The 18,892-nt window shown below is 62.5% G+C and overlaps 2 protein-coding genes across 3 annotated transcripts in view; one reads left to right on the forward strand and one right to left on the reverse strand.

The window, feature by feature from the left end:
• STK11 (serine/threonine kinase 11) overlaps positions 1–10,750 on the forward strand; it is a 33,386-nt gene extending 22,636 nt beyond the window's left edge. For both annotated transcript variants that reach the window (XM_048288227.1, XM_048288228.1), the window contains 3 exons: positions 3,653–3,846; positions 8,693–8,912; positions 10,188–10,750. In XM_048288227.1, coding sequence (XP_048144184.1) covers positions 3,653–3,846; positions 8,693–8,901 — 403 coding nt within the window. In that variant the 3' untranslated portion in view covers positions 8,902–8,912; positions 10,188–10,750. The remainder of the gene's footprint in view (positions 1–3,652; positions 3,847–8,692; positions 8,913–10,187) is intronic.
• Positions 10,751–11,231: 481 nt separating this feature from the next.
• LOC125317993 (CACN subunit beta associated regulatory protein) lies at positions 11,232–18,870 on the reverse strand. Its single transcript, XM_048288329.1, is given in 21 exon segments — positions 11,232–12,543; positions 12,545–12,648; positions 12,651–13,394; positions 13,397–13,471; positions 13,473–13,563; positions 13,888–13,912; positions 13,915–13,957; positions 13,959–14,091; positions 14,208–14,287; positions 14,289–14,399; positions 14,723–14,758; positions 14,760–14,836; positions 14,839–14,878; positions 15,074–15,205; positions 15,207–15,251; positions 15,320–15,483; positions 15,787–15,802; positions 15,804–15,849; positions 15,950–16,016; positions 16,019–16,097; positions 16,661–18,870. Coding segments are annotated over 21 exon segments (2,331 nt in total). The 5' UTR covers positions 16,709–18,870; the 3' UTR covers positions 11,232–12,368.
• Positions 18,871–18,892: the final 22 nt, after the last annotated feature.

An 18,892-nucleotide genomic window follows, 5' to 3' on the forward strand; every position in this document is an offset into this window, starting at 1 on the left:
AAACCCCTTGGAAATCTGTGCAGTGCTGCTGAGGGCTCCTTTGCAACCTCCAGGGCTGACAATGCTCCTGAGCTGCACTTGAGGGAGGAAGAGGGGTTTCTCTGAGCCTCTACTGCTGCCTGTGCACTTGTGGGCTTTCCCCATCCCTTTTCCATTGTGCCAAGCAGTGATCTCCCCTCAGCAGGACATGAAGAAGCTTTTCCTCTTCCTTCCTGAGGCACCTGGCTCAGTCTTCCTGCCCTCTGGCAGCACATGGGAGGGATCTTTCCTTCATTTACCCACATTCTGCAAATCAGCTTTGTAACGTGGTGTGTTAAAGGACTGAATCTCCAGAACTCCTTGTAGGAGTCTGAGCCATCCCTGCCACCTTTGGTCCTACCACCAGCTGGGAGAAACTGCTGTTTTCATACCTTGGTTTTTTCTGAACCTGACTGAAGAGCTTGGACATCTCTTGATGCAACAAGAGCTGGAGCAGTGATTGCAGGGACACTGCTGGCGTGTGTTGCCTTTCCCTGGGACATTGTGTGCCTTCCACGATTGCCTGTGAGGGAGCTGAGCTAAACTGGAAGCCTGTTAGCTGCTGCTTGTGGTGACAGTGACCTTCCAGGGAGCTCGAGGCCCTTACATGGCATCACAGGAGGTGGAGAATCGCTCCTCCCGACCCTGGCTGGCAGGGCAGGGATCTGCAGCTTGGCATCTGCTCTCAGAGAAAACCATCCATGTGCAAACCAAGCCAACTGCAATGTTTGTGACCCAAATGGGAAGTGAATAGCTGGGAGTGTTGGAAAGCTGCAGCTGTGCTTACAAGATTCTTATTTTAACCTTGCTTATACCAGGACTTGAAAAGAGCAGAGGGAGGACTTGTGATGGGAGATCTGAGCTTGGGAGCTGCAAACCAAACGGGCTCGTTAAGCACTGGGCAACCCAGATTCCTCTTCTCCTTCAGTCCTTGACCCTTGCTGTCTTATCTCCCTGTGGCTGACAGCAGCCGTCTGGGCACCACTTCTGCCTGGCAGGATCACAATTAACGCTTGTGCTGCTGCTGCCCAGCAGTTCTGAGCTTTGCAGGCGCCTCAATGAGCTTGTGGAATAGGAAGAAATAATCCCTTCCTACTGCTGCCTTCACTCTGAAGCATTTCTAAGCCACTCCCAGCCCTTTGAAACAGAGACCAGGGAGGAATCTGCCTCTTGCAGAGGGATGTTCTGCACAAGGGGTGCTTTTGAGATACCCAAAATCTTTTCTTCGCCCTCAGGGTTAAAGCAGCTGCCACAAGCACCAGGTAATTGTGTGTGTGCCAGTGCAGTTGGCTCAGAGAACATCCCTAAAGCTGGGAATAACTGGTGGAGCAAGGTGCTCATCAGCACCCAGCCTGTGTTTTGGGTGGTGGTGAGGGCAGGGTGAGGAGGGGCTTTATCTCATGGCCATCGCTGACCAAGAGGTGCTGCCTTCTGGCTCAGGCAGTGGCTTCCTGAGGCAGATGAGGGTATTCCTGGAGCCAGTGGTTCTCAGCTGAAGAGTAAATCTTCACTGACAACCTCCAGCACCAGCACAGAAAGCGGAATGACTGTCCCTGCTGGAAAATCCTTGCCAGGAAATACTCCACTACTCCATACAGAACTGCTCGAGGCTCCTTCCAAGAGGTCTTTGATTTTTCTTAGAACTTCAATGGATTTCTCTTCTCACTCTCTATCCTCATTACCATATATGCATATGCAAGTGTTTGAAATCACCTCCCGGAGGATGGAAGCATAATGACTGGAGTACAGTGATTCAGGTTTCTGCTGCTAATAAAAACCTATTTTTACTCTCCTGGTAAGTAGGACAGGAGGGAAGAGTGAGGCAGAGCTGAAATACAGCAAAATAAAAACACCAGTTGCTGTGGACTTCCAGGCTTTTTCCCTTTAAAATTCTCCTTTTAACAGCAGTCACTCTGATCTCATTTGTCCTGGATATTCCCTTCTCCCGAGGTCTCTGGTGTTGAGCTTGGATCCCTCAAGCCTCAGTTCCCCTGGCAAAACCAGCTGGTGGCTGGTGGCTCCTCTGCCTCTGTGCTGCTGATCCTGCCAGGCCAGATCAGCCCTGGCTGGATTTGCTGTCTTGGCAGTCGCTTCCTCGATGAACGCAGTCTCCAGGGAAGGGAAATGGGCTGATCCGATTAGGAGAGCGGTGTGCCATGCACGTCACCGAGGAAGCCATCCGTGGGGTCTGTGAAGAGCCCTTGGCCACAATCGAGTTACGCTGGTCCCGCTCCCTTCCTGCCGGTCCAGCAGCTGGGATGGGCTTTGCTCAGCTCCTGTAATGCCACTTCAGGGCCCAGAGGTGACACTTGCCAGCTGAGAGCTGCAGCAGTTCCTGTTCCTCTCCCCAAACAACACCTTTCTTCCTGCAGACAAGAGGCTGCCTGACTCTAAAACTCGATTGCTGCAGAGAAAACAGTTTAAAGATGCTGATGGTGAAGCAGTTTCTGGATGAGAGTTCACCCCTCCCTTGAATCCTGCCTAATTTGTCCCAGTAGCTGCATTTCCATTTGTTTATCTCCTCGCTTTTCCTAGTTTTGTTAGAATCCCACTTTTTTTTAGGCCGACTGTCAAAGCAGTGTAAGACTAGAACAAAATGATAATTACAGCTCTGTGCAGAAGGTGCCTTCAGCCTTCCTTCCTGAAAGGAATTTGGAACTGGGGTGATAAAAACCAGATGGCTCAGGTTGGTGAGAGCTCTTGGGCTGGCTCAGGCCCTCCTCCGTGGTTGTAGGCCAGGAGTTACTGGGTGCCAACTGCAGGGTGGGAAGCACTTGTGTCCCATCAGGCTTGTGTGGGCTGGAAAGGTGTGTTAGAGGTACCTGGGTCTGGAGGAACTTCTGTTCCCACCCACATTTAGGGGGTCACTGAGAGTGTGGAGGCTCCAACAGCACTTCCAGGAAACTTTGGGTGCCCACGTGCAGCCCTGGGAAATGTCCCAGACAGTCTGGAGTCAGAGCTCTGCTATGGGAGTACGATGAAAACCTAAGAGGTTTATCCCATCTGGCTCTGGGATGCTGCTGGGAGGCAGCCTGCTGGATTCCTGATCTGATTAACAACAGCTTTCGGAGCCGATATCCTTTCCTGGCCAGATGGCAGCACGGGGTTTGGTGGTGATAGGAGTCCCTTGAGACAGAGGGGGGATAAAAAGATAAAGTAGGAGCGTTTCTGCTGTGGCCTTGGTGCAAACTGGCTTTTAGAGGAAACTGCTGCGGTAACTGCCCCTCTCCTCAGGCTGGGATCCCGCAAACTTGTGTCTGTTGGGCTGGATCAGCCTCAGCTTCAGGATAGGAGAAGTTCCTTCTGTCCTGCTTGCTTGGATAATAAAACTCAGGAGCTCTGGCAGCTCTGCTGATGTGTTTTGACTTACAGGTAGTTTGGGTGATGAGGAGAATGGTCCTGAGCTGCATGTCCAGGCCCTGAGCTGCCCTCTGTGCCTGTCCCTCTGTTCCTGTCCCGTTCCCAGTGTGCGCTGCAGCAGACTCTGACACCTGGCCAGACCTTTTGGTTCCTCCTGACCTGCCGTGGGTGGAGCTCCCAGCTCAGAATACTGGGGTGGGCTGGGGCCATCCTCAGTGGAGGATTCCTGCATGCCTTGTGCACTGATCCAGCTCTGTCCTGGGGCTCTCTGCAGCTGGTTTAGGAAGAAACACGCTCAGGCAGAGGCGCTGGTGCCCATCCCTCCCAGCCCCGAGACGAAGGACAGGTGGAGGAGCATGACGGCGGTGCCTTACCTGGAAGATCTGCATGGCTACAATGAGGAAGAGGATGATGACTTGTATGACATTGAAGATGATATCATCTACACTCAGGACTTCACAGTACCAGGTAGGGGAGAAGTGGTTGGGTTTTTTTTTTCTTTTCGTGTTTAAAGCTTTATTAGGAAAGGCCTCAAGGTCTGAATAGTCCTTTCAGCAGAGGAGGAGACTGTTGGTTGTGGAACGGTGTGAGTGAGCCATGATGATCCAGATTCCTCAGTCCTTGATTCCATCGACCAGGATGCCCTTCCCAGTGTTACCCCTGTGCTTCTTCCTTTCTCCCAGGAACAGCTGCTGCTGGACTCTGCTGTTCAGCACAGTTCATTCTTTGGACCAGTTTTGCTAGAATGAGTTATTTGGGAGGAGAGCCCTGAAATGATTCTGTCTTCAGGTTACATGGCACACCTGGGGGATCCCCTGCACGCTGGGAGACTGGTCCCAGCCTGTCCTAATGCCAGTGCTCCCCACCTCCATGTCCATCCCAGCCTGGCCCAATGCCAGTGCTCCCCAACTCCATGTCCATCCCAGCCTGGCCCAATGCCAGTGCTCCCCAACTCCATGTCCATCCCAGCCTGGCCCTTGCCAGTGCTCCCCAACTCCATGTCCATCCCAGCCTGGCCCAATGCCAGTGCTCCCCACCTCCATGTCCATCCCAGCCTGGCCCAATGCCAGTGCTCCCCAACTCCATGTCCATCCCAGCCTGGCCCAATGCCAGTGCTCCTCAGCTCCATGTCCATCCCAGCCTGGCCCAATGCCAGTGCTCCCCAACTCCATGTCCATCCCAGCCTGGCCCAATGCCAGTGCTCCCCAACTCCATGTCCATCCCAGCCTGGCCTAATGCCAGTGCTCCCCAACTCCATGTCCATCCCAGCCTGGCCCAATGCCAGTGCTCCCCAACTCCATGTCCATCCCAGCCTGGCCTAATGCCAGTGCTCCCCAACTCCATGTCCATCCCAGCCTGGCCCTTGCCAGTGCTCCCCACCTCCATGTCCATCCCAGCCTGGCCCAATGCCAGTGCTCCCCAACTCCATGTCCATCCCAGCCTGGCCCTTGCCAGTGCTCCCCAACTCCATGTCCATCCCAGCCTGGCCCTTGCCAGTGCTCCCCAACTCCATGTCCATCCCAGCCTGGCCCAATGCCAGTGCTCCCCACCTCCATGTCCATCCCAGCCTGGCCCTTGCCAGTGCTCCCCAACTCCATGTCCATCCCAGCCTGGCCCAATGCCAGTGCTCCCCACCTCCATGTCCATCCCAGCCTGGCCCAATGCCAGTGCTCCTCAGCTCCATGTCCATCCCAGCCTGGCCCAATGCCAGTGCTCCCCACCTCCATGTCCATCCCAGCCTGGCCCAATGCCAGTGCTCCCCACCTCCATGTCCATCCCAGCTTGGCCCTTGCCAATGCTCCCCACCTCCATGTCCATCCCAGCCTGGCCCAATGCCAGTGCTCCTCAGCTCCATGTCCATCCCAGCCTGGCCCAATGCCAGTGCTCCCCAACTCCATGTCCATCCCAGCCTGGCCCTTGCCAGTGCTCCCCACCTCCATGTCCATCCCAGCTTGGCCCTTGCCAATGCTCCCCACCTCTATGTCCATCCCAGCTTGGCCCTTGCCAATGCTCCCCAGCTCTATGTCCATCCCATCTGAGAAGGATGAGCCCCATGCAGGCAGGTGGCTGAGGCTGGGGATCCCCTCTGGAGCAGTGTCACCAGGAATTTCACTCTCCTCATACAAACAGCAGCGTTTAAACCCAAATCAGAGCTGTCATGGCAGATGACAGACAGATTACTGGAAGATCTTCCATGTTCTCTATGTAACTCGTGCTGTTTCAGAGGGATTAGATACCTAAAGGATGAGAGGGGCTGGTGAGGTGGGATGTGCAGCGTTTGTGGTGGGCAGGAATCCCCTCAGCACTGGGAGCACACTCGTGGGAGGAGCAGGGTGAGGAGGGTCCCAGCACAGGCCCTCGGTGGGTTTGTGAGGCATTGCAGAGGTGGGGGCAGCTGCAGAGAGGAATAAATGTGAATTTTTCTGCCCAAGTCTTCCTGCAGCATCCCTTTGAACCTGCTCAGTACTACATTTCTAGAACTGATCCCATATTAAAATATAAATTAAAAGCCCCCTTATACATGGTGGATCAGTTCAGCTGTGGCTCTGCTGGGCAGCCAGAGCAGGAGTGTGAGTGACTCATGGGTGGGGGTGGGTGTTGGGTTTTGAGGTGGGGGGGAAAGAGGAAACCTCATTAAATCCTGTGTTCTTCAGAGGAAGAAGGGGCTTTGAGGAAGTTCTTTCATTTTTAAAGGGTTATTTAAAGATTTATGCATCTCTGTGGGGAGATGTAAATGTTTCAAGCCCCTGGTTCAATCGGTGTTAAACATCCCATCCAGGGAAGTGCTGAGGAGAGGATGGAGGAGAGGATGGCTGTGGCCTGGAGGCAGAATCCTCTCCCCACTCTGCCTGCAGTGAAGGGATGTGAGCGTCCTGCTCGGCCGAGCTCTTCTCTTTCCTGTCCTACATTAACCCTTCCTCTGCTGCAGCCCCATCCTGCAGCACCTGCTCCTGGGTTTTTCAGTCTGAGGCTGGAAAATACAGCCAGGACTGGAGCTTCTGAGCCAAGCCTGGTGCTCGGGAAGGTGCATTCCTGACTTCTCATGGTGTCTGTGTGCTCAGTCTGACAAACAGCGATTCAAAACCTCTTTGCGGTGTTATTTTGAAACCTTTTTTGGTGCCTGAATGAGCTGGATGCGGAGCCATTAAGAATGTGAGGGGTGGCAGAGACGAGCAGGGATGAGCAGCCACGTTCCTGGTTCCTCTCTCAGCCCTCCCTTTATTTATTTTATTTTTAGCCCTGCTCGTGGTGAGGGTGAGGTGGGCAGGAGCTGCTTGGGCAGACGCAGCGCTGGGTCAGCGGTTCCGCGGGGGCAGCAGTTGCCAAGACTTCAGCCCATGCTGAATTTTTATTTTCATTAATTTGAACGTCAGCAACTGTCATTGGTGAAGGAGGTAAAATTAGCTCACGATTCACCTCCCTCCTTGGTATCCATAATAGAGTCCCAGGACTGTGCTTTTGAAGCAGGGAAGGGAGGGGAGGAGGGAAGAGTCACACAAAAGACAAATGAGCTGTTTGGATGGATTCTTTTTTCCCTCCCCAGTCAGAAATGTTAATTGACTTGGCCCGAGCTCAGCTGAGGGAGGGGAAGGAGAAGCGCTCAGCTTTGCTCTGAATGGGGTTGTTTGAGGCTCTGCAGTGGTGCCGGTGGGATGGAGGGATGGGAGGAAAAACCTGGAGCTCTTTGGGGCTGCAGCTGGGCTGTGCTGCCCTGGGGCTGCAGCCTGACCCATGTGAGCCCCCGAGGGAGCCCCATCCCTGGGGGCTCTGGGGCCGGTGTGTCCCCCCCTCTTCTGGAACTTGGATCCCTGATCCCTTTCTAGCCATCGCCCCTCCAGAGGAGTCAGGGATCGATAGCAGGGCCATGAGCTTTGTGCTCCCGAGCCTCCCGCTGTGCCAGTCACTGCCAGAGTGCCAGAGGCAGTGGCAGGGGGGAGCATCCCCATCACCACAATCCCCTGTGGTGAGCTGTGCCAGGACTGTGCTACTCTGGGGTGCCAGGCTGAGCACTGCAGGTGCTACCGGCTCCGGCAGTGCCAGGGTTGGGTGCCCAGAGCCAGGAGCTGTCCCTGGCCAGTCAGCCCATGTCTGTTCCCGTGGCAGGAGCGCTCAGGTAAGCAGCCACAAGGCAGTGATTGGGAGCTGTGGCAGCTCTGGGAGCCATTGGGAGGGATCCGGGGGGCAGATCCAGAGGGAATCGATCTCACATGTAACCCAGGATGCATCCCCCCATCCCTTCCCATCTGTGGCAGTGGCCAGGGATGATGTGGCAAGGCACAGGGGTCCGAGGTGGGACCCCCACTGTGCTCCTTCAGAGGAGAAGTAGCTCTCCCACCAGTCCTGCGTGTCCCCCCCAGCTCCCAGCAGTGGGGTGATCGTTGGCGCAAGCGGAGCTGACGTCCCGCCTGGCCTTGGCGGAGAAAGGATTGAGCATCCTTTAAAGAAAATTATACATAATCGTCTTACAGCCTTTGCTTCCACTCAAACCTCTGAGTCATAACTGAAGGGCCCTGGAGCGTGACGTTCCTGCTGGAAGGAAATTGCCTCGGCTGGATCCGGTGGGGGGGAGCCAGGAGCCTGATAAAGCCTCTCCTCAGCCCTGCGTTGGGCTGGGGGCTGCGCCGTGTGCCCGCTGGGAGCCCCCAGGGATGCTCTGCAGCCACATCCCTCCGTCACTCCCCGGCTGAAGGGATGTGACCCAAGTCCCGGCTGTGGCAGCAGGAGATGCCTCTGGAAATGGCTCTTCACCCGCTCTGCTGAGTCACAGGGAGCTGAGGAGGGAGAGGGGCTGATGACACCCATCAGGGTGTTCCCTCGGGACGGTGACACACCTGAGCCCCGGCCCTGCCGGGAAGGGGCTGTGCTGCCCCGTTCTGGAAACACACCCAGCCCCTGGGTACCCCAAAGTTGGTGCCTGGGGCTGGGACCTGCAGAGAAGGCAGGAGGAAGAGGAGTGACCTCATCCACTGCTGCCCCTCTCCTCCCCGGAGGAGCCAGGCTGCTGCCTGGGGTCTGGGGAAGGGCACACAGACAGTCCAGGGAGGAGGGGACACCGTGTCTGTGTGCTGGGGACCAGCATCTGCTGTGTGCTGGGGGAACGGGGGCCAAACCCATCCTCGAGGGGAGCAGGGAGGGAGGTGCAGTCTCAGGCTCCCAACCTTGCACATGCCAGGTTCAGGATCTCTCCCCTGTGCTCCTCGAAGGAGGAGCAGGTTCAGGTTTCCCGCAGGAGCAGGATCCATCGCGGGCGCTGGGAAGGGGATGCTCCTTTGAGGGGCTGCTGCCACATCTCACCGTGGCCGTTCCCTTGCAGGACAGGTGCCTGAGGAGGAGGCCGGGCAGAACGGGCAGAGCCGCGGCAAGGGGCTGCCCAAGGCCGTGTGCATGAACGGGACGGAGCCGGGGCAGCTGAGCACCAGGGCCAAGGGCGAGCGCCGGGCCAGCGCCTCCTCCAACCCCTCCCGCAAGGCCTGCTCCGCCAGCAGCAAGATCCGCAAGCTCTCCACCTGCAAGCAGCAGTGAGCTCTGCCCAGGTACTGCAGGGGCACCCCGGGGGTCTCTGCCTGAGGGATGGGGAGGGGGACATCCGAGCCTGCCCCAGCCACGGGCAGCAGGAGGGAGTGGAGGGCTGTTTCGTAGTCTGGGTCCTGAGCATCCCTCTGCAGAGTCCCTGGTACCCAAGGTCTGGACTCCCTGTGGTGCTGGTGGGTGCAGAGCCCAGGGGGGACTCCCCATGCCCTGCTCTGCCTGCCTGGCTCTGCTCTATTCTGGCCTGTTGTGTGAGAGGTGCTGTCATGGTCTCTCCCCTCTCCTGGGCTGTGGCCAGGCTGCGTCATGACACCCCCTTTCCCTGGCACCAGGCTCCCCCTGCCCTGCTCCCAGCCTCACCACCCACCCGGATTTGGGGAGCACAGAGGAGCTGGGCTGCAGAGGGATGCTGAGCTCCAGGGTGTCCCCAGAGAGGCCCCCATGGGACCTGCCCCCAGCCCAGGAGGTGGCCCAGTCACCCATGGCCAGGCCACTGCCGTGCCCAAGCCCCTTCCAGGGGAAGCTGAGCCCACTCCCTGCTTCCCCCCCTCCTTCCGGCTCCTTCCTCCCCATCTCCAAGCCCTGTCCCCTCCTTCCCACCCCTCATTCATAACGGAGCCAGCAGTGACTCATGTTCAGCCTCATCCGCCCCCGGCCTCATGCTCGTCACGGCGCTGCTGGGGCTGAGCTCTGTTATCTCCTGGATCACGACCAGCTTTGTGGTGTGAAAAAAGCCCGAAATAAAAGCCGGATCCTCCCCCTGCAGCTGTCAGAGGCCCGTGGCAGCTCCATCTTTAATTCATGGGGGCAGTGAGTCACCTGCGGGGAGTCGGTGCAGCCGGAGCTTGGGATGGGGCTCTCCGGACCTGCTGCTCCTCCTGCCCCTTCCCTGCTCCGCTGCTGCTGGAAGGGGAAGCTCCGTGTGGGCTGCCCAAGCCTGGCTGGGTCACTGCCCTCCTTAGCCCAGAAACCTTTGGAAGGAAGGGAATGTTCCCCTCCTTGGCATTCATGACATTCCTTGGCAGCGTTTTCTCCTCGGGGTTTTGCTTTGGGCAGGTCTGGGCTCACCTGGCTGAGGGATCACAAGCTGTGGGAGCACCCAAAACCTTCCGAGGCAGCTCAGGGACCCCAGGCCCCTCTGCCTCTGCAGGGACCCCAGGCCCCTTGCTCTGATCCCAGGGTGGCAGAGGGAGCCCCGGGGCAGGGCAGGAGCAGAGCCAGCACCCCAAACTGGGCACCCCCTGCCCTCCCTAATGCCCTTCTCTCTGTTCTCCCCACAGCGTCCCCAGGCCCCGGGCCAGCCTGCGTCCCCCTCCTCGCCCCAGCTCTGCCTCTCTCCTGGGACTGGACTGTGCTTGTGATCCAAAAGGAAACCAGAGGAAACCAACCAAGGAGCCCCCCTTCCCTCCCCGCGCCCCCTGCTCCGGCCAGCGCCAGGACACGAAGCTGCAGTGGCCGGACCTTCCCCTCTGGACACCTGGAAGTTGAACTCTGCAGCTGCCAGGACGCTGCCCCCCTCCCCCCCAATCACTCTTTGCCAATCAAGACACTGATTCTGTTTTTAATTTTGCGATGGGAAGGGAGGGATGAGGGGTCGGGGGGGTGGGACCCTCCCCCTCCCCCCTGCCGGGCCCCCCCCCCGGCCATGTAGAGTCGTGCAAAGCCATTGCCGTGCACTTTATGTTTTAGACTACTGTTATATATTATATATTTTCCTCTTTTTTTTTTCTTTTTTTGTTTTGTTTTGTTTATATTTGCGGTATATTTAGAGATTCCTACACATCGTGATGTGTTAAAATAAACCAGATGAGGAAAAAAAAACAAAAAAACCAAACAAAACCAACAGGTATTAAGACAAAGCAGAACTCTATTACACCTGCATGCTGCACGGGGGCTCGGAGGGGCTCGGAAGGGAACAGGGCCCAGGAAGGGCTCAGAGCTTGGGAGGAATCTGGGCTCAGAAGGGATCGGGGCACTGGCAGCCACTTGGCTTTTTTTCTGCCTTTTTTTTTTTTTTTTTTTTTGCTTTTTTCCCCCTTTTTTTTTCCCCTTCTTTTTTTTTTTTCCCTTTTTTTTTTTTCTTTTTTAAAGAAAAATAAAGTGAAAACAGCAGGTGGGTTTCATGTCCTTCCTCCTGCAGCAGGCAGGGTCAGGGGCACGACCAGCCCCTCTTCCTCCTTTTCCTTTTGGAAGGGCACGGCCCCCCCAGGCAAACCCTACACTTGTGGGGCAATGCCAGGTCCGGAGCCCCCCCGCCCCCCCAAGAGGCACCATCCCGGGGGGGGGAAGAAGGTAAGAAAAGAGCTCAGAGACGTCACAGTTGGTTGGTTTTGGTATTTCTCCTTTGTTTATAGACTTAAAAACGCGGAGATGATGGAGGGAGGGCTTTGGGCAGAGCCTGCGCAGAGGGAAGGGGCAACCCGGCCTCTACTCGCATGCAATGGGGGTTTGGGGGGGCCCTGCCTGTCCCCCCCCCGCTGCCGAGTCCCAGGTGACGCAGCCGGGGCTGGGCTGGGGCAGTTTCTTTTTTTTTCTCTTTTTCACCCATCCTTTGAAACACAAATAAAAACCCAATAAAAAGCAAACACACTCCTCCCCCCGGAGCAGCCGCCGCCTCTGTAAAAATCAATAAATATCCTCGAGCCCCCACTGAGCTCCTGGGGTGGTGGGGGGCACTGGGGGTCACCCACAGCAAACACTGGGGACCCCCTGCTCTGCTCTCACCCTGTACCCTGGGCCGAGGGGGGAGCACCGGGGGCAGGCACCAGGCAGCCCCCACCCCTCCGGGGGGTATTTTTGGGGTCCCTGGGGCTGATCCTGACCCCCCCCAGCCCTTAGGCTGCCACTGTGGGGCCCCCCCGCAGGAGGTGCTTGAGCCCCTCAAGAATCCCCCTGGCCCAGGCCTCCTGCTTCCAGTTTAGATCCCAGGCTCCCTGCAGATCGTGGAGGGGGTTTGGGATTGAGGAGGTGACTCCCCCCTCCCCAAACTGCCCCCTGGCCGGGGCGGCACCGCAGCATCCCCCGGAGCGGGAACACCCAGCTCCGGCCCCTTCCTGGCGGGGACATTCCCGGCCGGACGAGAGGCTTATTGCTTGTAAAACCACGGAGAGAGGGGAGAGCGGAGGTGCCACAGGGGCTCAGCGGGGTTGGGGGGTTCAGCAAAGTTCCTTAGCGCTGACCCCCGGCCAACGCTCGGCTTCTCCTCCGCGCCCCGACCCCCGGGGCTCTCTCAGTCCGGGCCCTCGCTCCCGGGCCGGGGGGCTCGGCCACCCCGCGCTACCGGACCCCCGCGGTGGGGGTACAGCCAGGGGCCCCCACGTGCTCTCCTGGCCTTCCCGGGCCGGGACAATCCTTCCCGCACCGGGCACCCCGTGCCGGCAGCAGGAGGGGATGGAGCCCCCGAACCCTTGGTGGGGGCTGAGCCCCCCTGTGCCGGGGGTCTCTTCCCCCTCACGCTGGGCCTAGACCGGGCTGTGGTCGGGGGGGGCATCACTGGCCGCCACGGCCACCGTGCGCTCGGGGGTCTCTCTCTCTCCCGCTTTCCTAAGGTGCCCATACAGCCGCTCCTCCAGGCCGCCGGCGATCTTGTCCATCAGCTCCGAGCTGGAGCCCAGCCCCAAGCATCTCCCGGGGCCGGCAGTCATCGTCCTCAGGGGGCTCGGAGCCAGCCTTGGGCTCGGGGGCTGCCTCTCCGGGCTCCTCCACGATCACCTGGATCTCGGGGTCAGGCAGCGCCGGGGCAGGAGGGACCCCATCGCCGCCTCGGCCGCCTCCTCATCGCCGGCGCTGACGATGCGGGGCAGGGGGCTGTGGAACCGGGCGTCCAGGGGGTAATTGGCGCTGTCGCCGCGGCGCAGGGGCGTCCGGTGCCGCTCCAGCGCCGGGTACCGCACGCCGGGGTCGCTGAATTGCTTCGTGTGCTGCCACTGCTTGCGCAGGTGGGTGCGGGAGCGGTGCTTCCCCCGCAGCGGCGACTCGTCGAACTGGGGGTCGTGGCGCACGAAGGCGTTGAACAGCGCGTCCGTCTTCTCGTCGATGCTGTAGTCCCGCCGGGGCAGCCCCTCCCGCCCCGGGAACATCTGCCCGTACGGGGACCAGGCCAGGGGGCTGTGGGGACGGAGGTGGCTCCCACCCGCTGCGCCCAGGGTCGTGCTCCCCCCCTCCTCCTCTTCCTCCTCTTCTTCCTCCTCCTCCTCCTCCTCCTCCGGCTCCCGGCCCTCGAAGCTCTCGAAGATCGTTCCCTTCCGCCCGGCGCTGGTGAAGCAAATGCGCTTCTCGGAGGCCGTCTGGTCCTTGGGGGGACCCTCCTCGCCCCCCCGGCTGGGCGCCTCGATGGAGGCGTAGCCACTGTCCATCTGCAGCAGCTTGCGCGTGCCGGGCTCCGACTCCTCCGGCTTGGGGCCGACCCCAGAACTTCTCTCCTCGGGGCCTTCAGCCTCGTCCAGGGAAGGGGAGGGGCAGGGGGCGCACGCCGCTGGCGGAGGAGACGCTGTCCCCCGCCGTCGCTGCGCACCGAGTCCTGGTCGTTGCTGCGCTCGGAGGCCGCGTACAGCTCCAGCGAGGCGGCGCAGGCTCCAGATGTCGTGGTAGGCGCTGGGCTGCTCGGGGACGCCGGACTCGCCGGGGCTGCCCGCGCCCCCCTCGCCCGGCTCTAGCCTGCGAGCACCACCCCGGTGTCACGTCAGGGACCGGACAGAACCCGCAGGCAGCGGGCAGGGATGTGCCAGCCCGGCCCCTGCAGGCTCCACAGCAGTTCCATGGTGCCACCCGGTCCCCCATGCTGTCCCCACCACCGTGCCCGCGCCCCAACCCAACCTCCCCATCACCAGCCTCCCCCAGACCCCTCACCCCAGACCCGGTTGCCCCACCAGAGCCGCAGAGGTGGGAGCTCCCCCATGCCCAGGGCAGCGTGGGGTCCCTCGGTGACTTCCCGGTGCCCGGCTCACCCATCCCCGTCCCCTCTTATCTACTGAAAAATACCTGCCGAGAGAGGGTGGGGGGCTGGCGGGGAGGGCAGGAAGGGGCCCCCCGCGGGGTGGAAGGCCACGTCGGTCCGTGTGGGCAATGTACTGGATGATGTCGGTCTGATGGGGGTCCCGGTCCTCCTGGTCCATGCTCTCGCTGGCCGCCCGCTGCCTCTGGAACTGCCGACGCTTGGGGGACCCTGGGGGGCGCAGGGCAGGGCTGGGGGGACAAACCCAACCAGCACCGCCAGACCCCCACCCACACATGTCCACCCACCCTGCACCAGCCCCGTGGGGGCCCCCACTGCCCCCCACCTCTGGTGTCCAGGCTGGGACGCCCGCTGGGTGCTCTCCAGCTTCCACTTCTTGATCCTGAAGTAGGGGCTGGCCCCATCCAGGCTGGCGTGGCGACGCAGGCCGAGTGAAGAACTGCAGGACGGTGCCCTGGGGGGGGGGTCGGGGGTATCTCCCCCGGGGCCGGCACTGGCCCACCCCAGCCGCCTTCCCGCTCCTGGGTGCTGCTGTGAACTGGGGGTGGGGGGGGGGCCCGTGAGTGCCCGCTCGGCTTCCCACGCATGCCCCCCCCAGCCCCGCCGCATCCCACTCGGCTCCTTTGTCCGCTCCGCAGAGCTGGGCCGCAGCAGATGCACAAATGTCCCCCGGGGCAGGGACAAGGCGGGGGGGGGGCAGAGGCCTGTTTCTAGCTGGATGCCCACATCTCTCCTGGCACGGAGTGGGGGGGGAAGGGATGGGATCTGGGGGAACAGGGAGGGAGCGGGACAGACCCTTGGGGCTGCGCAGGCTGGGAGCCCCTTCCCCTGCCAGTCCCGGCCCCCTGCTCCAGCACTCACCGAGGGGCCCTCCCCGGAGTTGGAGGAGGTGGACGGGGCTGGCCTCCGTGAAGCTGGTGTCCACGGTGGAGTTGTAGGTGTCCCCGGGCAGGGCAGAGCTGGGGCCCACCGGCAGGGCTGGGGAGCACTGGCCGAGGCAGGGCCCCCCGCGGGGGGCTGCAAGGCAGAGCACGCTCAGGGGGTCTGCATGAGGGTGGGGACCAGGAGGGGCCCCTGCACCCCAGGGCCTCCTGTCTCCACTTCCAGCAAGGCCCTGAGACTCCCACCCTGGGCCCAGCGGTGCCTCCCTGGGGTGCTGTAGGATGCCTGGCTCCCCATGTCCCACCTGTCCCTCCGGCGCTGGGGGCTCACCTGGAAGATGGCGAGACCAGGCTTGGGCGGGGGCAGGCGGGGGGTCATGGCCAGGCTGTTCTCGCTGGACTCGCACTCGTGGATGGTGACAATCTTGAGGGCAGGCGGTGGGAGGTGCAGGTGGGTCAGGCGGCGCGTTCTTCAGGTGATGGAAGTCCCCCTCTGTCAGTGTGTACCTGTGGGACAGCCAGGTCAGGAGGGGCAGCCCTGGCCCTCCTGTCCCACCCCTCAGCCCAGAGCTTCACCTCTCCCCTTCTCCTGGGTCTTCTGGCCCTGGTCAAAGAGCGCGGCCTCGTTGAAGGAGACACGCCGGGCAGTGGAGGAGTTGGAGGACAGGAACCGCTCGCTCTCTGCATCCCGGTAGCTGGAGGATGACAGGCACTCGGGGTCCTCTGCTTTGCTGGTGATATCTGTGGAGAAGGGGGTCAGCAACCAGCTCCCCCACCGTGGTGCACCCCCGGCTTCCCCACCTAAGGCTTGGCAAACTTGCTGCACCCATGGCCTCAATGCCAGCCTGGAATTCCCTGCTCCCGGCTGCCAGTCCCGCTCCACAGCCAGGGATGGATAATGGAGAGTACAAGGGGTGTGTGGTGGTCATTGCTGCGGGGCCGGCGGCTGCACCTTGGGAGGGGAGGGCCCAGGAGCTGCCTCACTGCCCTCCCCAGAACTTGGGATGCCGCTGGGGGGGTCAGCGCTGCACTCGGGTCACTCACCCTGCGCTGGCTGCGAGGTCATCCAGGTAAGTGGTGTTGGTTTTCTCGGGGTCATCGCTGGCTCTGCGAGGGAAGGAGGATCAGAGGTGGTCCGGCCCAGCCTCCCCGACCCCTCCTCGCGGTACCACACACCCCGTAGAGAGTGGCATCACCCCTAGCCCACCTGGAGTGCCGGCGGTCGGCCTCGCAGCAGCGGCGGCAGATGATCAGGATGCCCGAGAGCAGGACCAGGTGCCCCCGATGAAGATGGAGAGCAGGGCGGAGGGAGCAGCACGTACCCATCCTGGGGGGGACACCTCGCCGGGCACCGCCTGCCCGGGCCCGAGGAGCTGAGCCGCGGGGGGACGCGCTGGGAGACCCCAGCCCACCCCAAATCTGCCCCCCACTGCGCTGACGCCAGCGCTGCTCCCCAGAGCCGCCGCGCCCCCCCCCACACCCCCCCCGCCGCCCCCGGGCCCTGCCTGCACCCAAGGCAACGGCAGCCGGGGGGGCTGAGCCGCCCGCGGCCCCCGCGCCAAGCAGGAGTGGGAACGGGGATGGGGACGGCGACAGGCCCCCAGTCGTTCCCCGCCGCGGGGGTCCGTGCTCACTCCCCCTGCCCGGGGCAGAGGGGCTGATCCGACAGCAGCCCCCAGGCCCTTGGACCCCAAGCACACCAGAGCATCCCAGCGGTGCACGAAGAGCTGTCACCCACGCCCAGCGCTGGCAGAGCAAGAGGTGACAGAGGGGCTTGCTGCTGTCCCCATCCGAGAGAAGACGCCAGCCCCAGGGGCAGCCACGAGAACCCCACAGCTCCCAACGTGCATCCCCCCCTCCCGCGGACCCCGAGGCTGGCGACGTGGGGAGGCGCGGCAGGGAACAGGCAGGTCGTCACCGTGGCGCTCTCGGTCGCGTTGTCCCAGGGTGTTGGGTCATCGCTCATGGTCTGTCCCGGCCCGAGCGTGTCCTGGGGCGGGGGGAGACAGAGGGAGGCACCGGCCGGGACGGCGGGGCCGGGCCGGGGGCGGCGGCGGCGGCTCCTGCCCGGCCCCTGCCCGGCACCGCGGTGCGGAGCTGCCGGGAGGGACCGGGAGGGAGGGACCGGGATGGAGAGATGGAGGGAGGGACCGGGATGGAGGGATGAAGGGAGGGTGTGCTCAGGGGAAGGATGAAGGGATGGAGGGTGTGGTCAGGAGGGAAGCAGGGATGGACGGATGGAGGGATGGGGAGGAGGGGGCAGAACCGCTGCCCCTCCCCAGGGAGCCCCTCACCCCCGCCGGGCACAGCCACCCCCCGCGCCCAGCCCTCGGACTCGCGTGGGCACAGCCCCCGGCCCCGCGGAGAACGGCTGCGGTCCCCACGCCCGGCTGGGGCGGAGCCGCCAAACAGTGGCTGGTGCTGGTGGCCAGAGCTGGCCCGGGGGGAGAAGTCCCTGCCCCGGATCCGGGGTGACGCCGCGCTGCCGTCCCCGGGGGCCAAACGCAGCCCCAGCCCCGCTGCCGGGGGACCCCCTGCCCGCGGAAGGTCGGGGGGAGCCGCGCTGGGGGCACCCGGCAGGGACGGGGGGCAGGTGGCCGCCCCACAGCTCGTGGCGTGGGTTGTCGCCGGAGCGCGACGGGTGACGCTCGTGAGTCATCCCGAGAGCGGCTCCGTCACCGGGCTGTCCGCGCGGGGGGGACACCGAGGGGCCGGGGGGGCCGGGCCGAGCTCCTGAGGACCGAGAGCCGCGGGGGACAGGGGTCCCACATCCCTCCGCGGAATCGGCCCTGCGGCCTTTGGGGGGACCCGGCGGGGACCTCGTCAACCCTCCCGCGTGTCCGACCCTTCCCGGGGGCTGCCGAGCTCCAGCTCCCGCTGCGAGGCCGTGTGTCCCCTCCGTGTGTCCCCTCCGTGTGTCCCCTCCGTGTGTCCCCCCAGGCTGCTGAAGGGGCTGAGCCTGAGCTGGGTGGGCGATGCTGTTGGGGACCCCCGGAGCGGGCAGGGTGGGCACTTGGAAGCCGCTCAAAAATTAGGTCAGTTGAAAATGTGAATGGAGCCCGTGAAGGGGTGGGGACTGTCACTCGTGGGGACAGCGCAGGGGTGGCCGTGTCGCAGCTGGCAGTGAGGGATGGTGATGGCTGAGGGCAGCCCTGTCACGGGTCGGGGTATGAACCCCTTGGAGGATTATCGGGGTGTTGGGGGCCTCCCGAGGCAGAGAACCCCCTGCCCACACTGCCCCTCGGGCATCTCCAAGCTGGTGCGATGCAGCACGAGGTGAGAGGACCCATCCCGCGACCCCCGAGACAGGGAGGGGGGAGGTCCCGCTTCCGACCACATGGGGGGATCCCGGCAGAGGGGCTGCGGCTCCACGCGGGATGGGCGCCCCACGGGCGAGATCCTTGCGGGGCACCCTCAGGCCCGAGGCGGGGGGCGCGGGGCGCCGGGGGGAGCGGGAAGAATGTTCCTCCTGTTCCCCATCATGGAGGAATCCCGTCTCCATGGCGACCCGGCAGGAACAGGACGGCCATTGTCTGGAGGAGGGGGCCGGTCCCCGGGCTGTCCCCCCGGGAGGGGGGGGGGGGGGACACGGGGCGGGTCCTGGGGTCGCCACCAGTGCCCAGGGCGGAGGCTCGGGGGCCGGGGACCCCGATGGTGCCGCGCCCCCGCACGTGGGAGGGGGCGCGGGGGGGCGGGGCCGGGGCTGTGCCCCACGCGTGTGTGCGACCCACGGGGTCCGGCTGGGCCGGGGTTGGGCTGGGGGTGTGGCGGGGACCCGCTCTGCCCCCTGTGACTGCAGCCCCGCGCCCCAGCCCGGTGACGGGGATGCAGTCAGGGATGTGGGGCGGGGATGGAGGCAAGGATGCGGGATGCAGGCAGGGATGCGGGATGCAGGCAGGAATGTGGGACAGGGACGGAGACAGGAATGCAAGATGAGGGATGCGGGCAGGGATGTGGGGCAGGGATAAGGGATGCAGGCAGAGCTGCTGAGAGGGCTGCCGACAGGGCTGGTGACAGCGAGGCAGGAGCCCCCGGGATCTCCACGCGCGGTAGGGAATGTTGGCCTCCCCTCGGCCGGGCCGGTTCCCTGTGTCGTGATAGGGGCTGTCGCGAGGCGGCGGAGCCAGACACTCACCTACAACCGAGACCG

Source organism: Corvus hawaiiensis, chromosome 28, assembly GCF_020740725.1.
Source record: "Corvus hawaiiensis isolate bCorHaw1 chromosome 28, bCorHaw1.pri.cur, whole genome shotgun sequence".
NCBI lineage: Eukaryota > Metazoa > Chordata > Aves > Passeriformes > Corvidae > Corvus > Corvus hawaiiensis.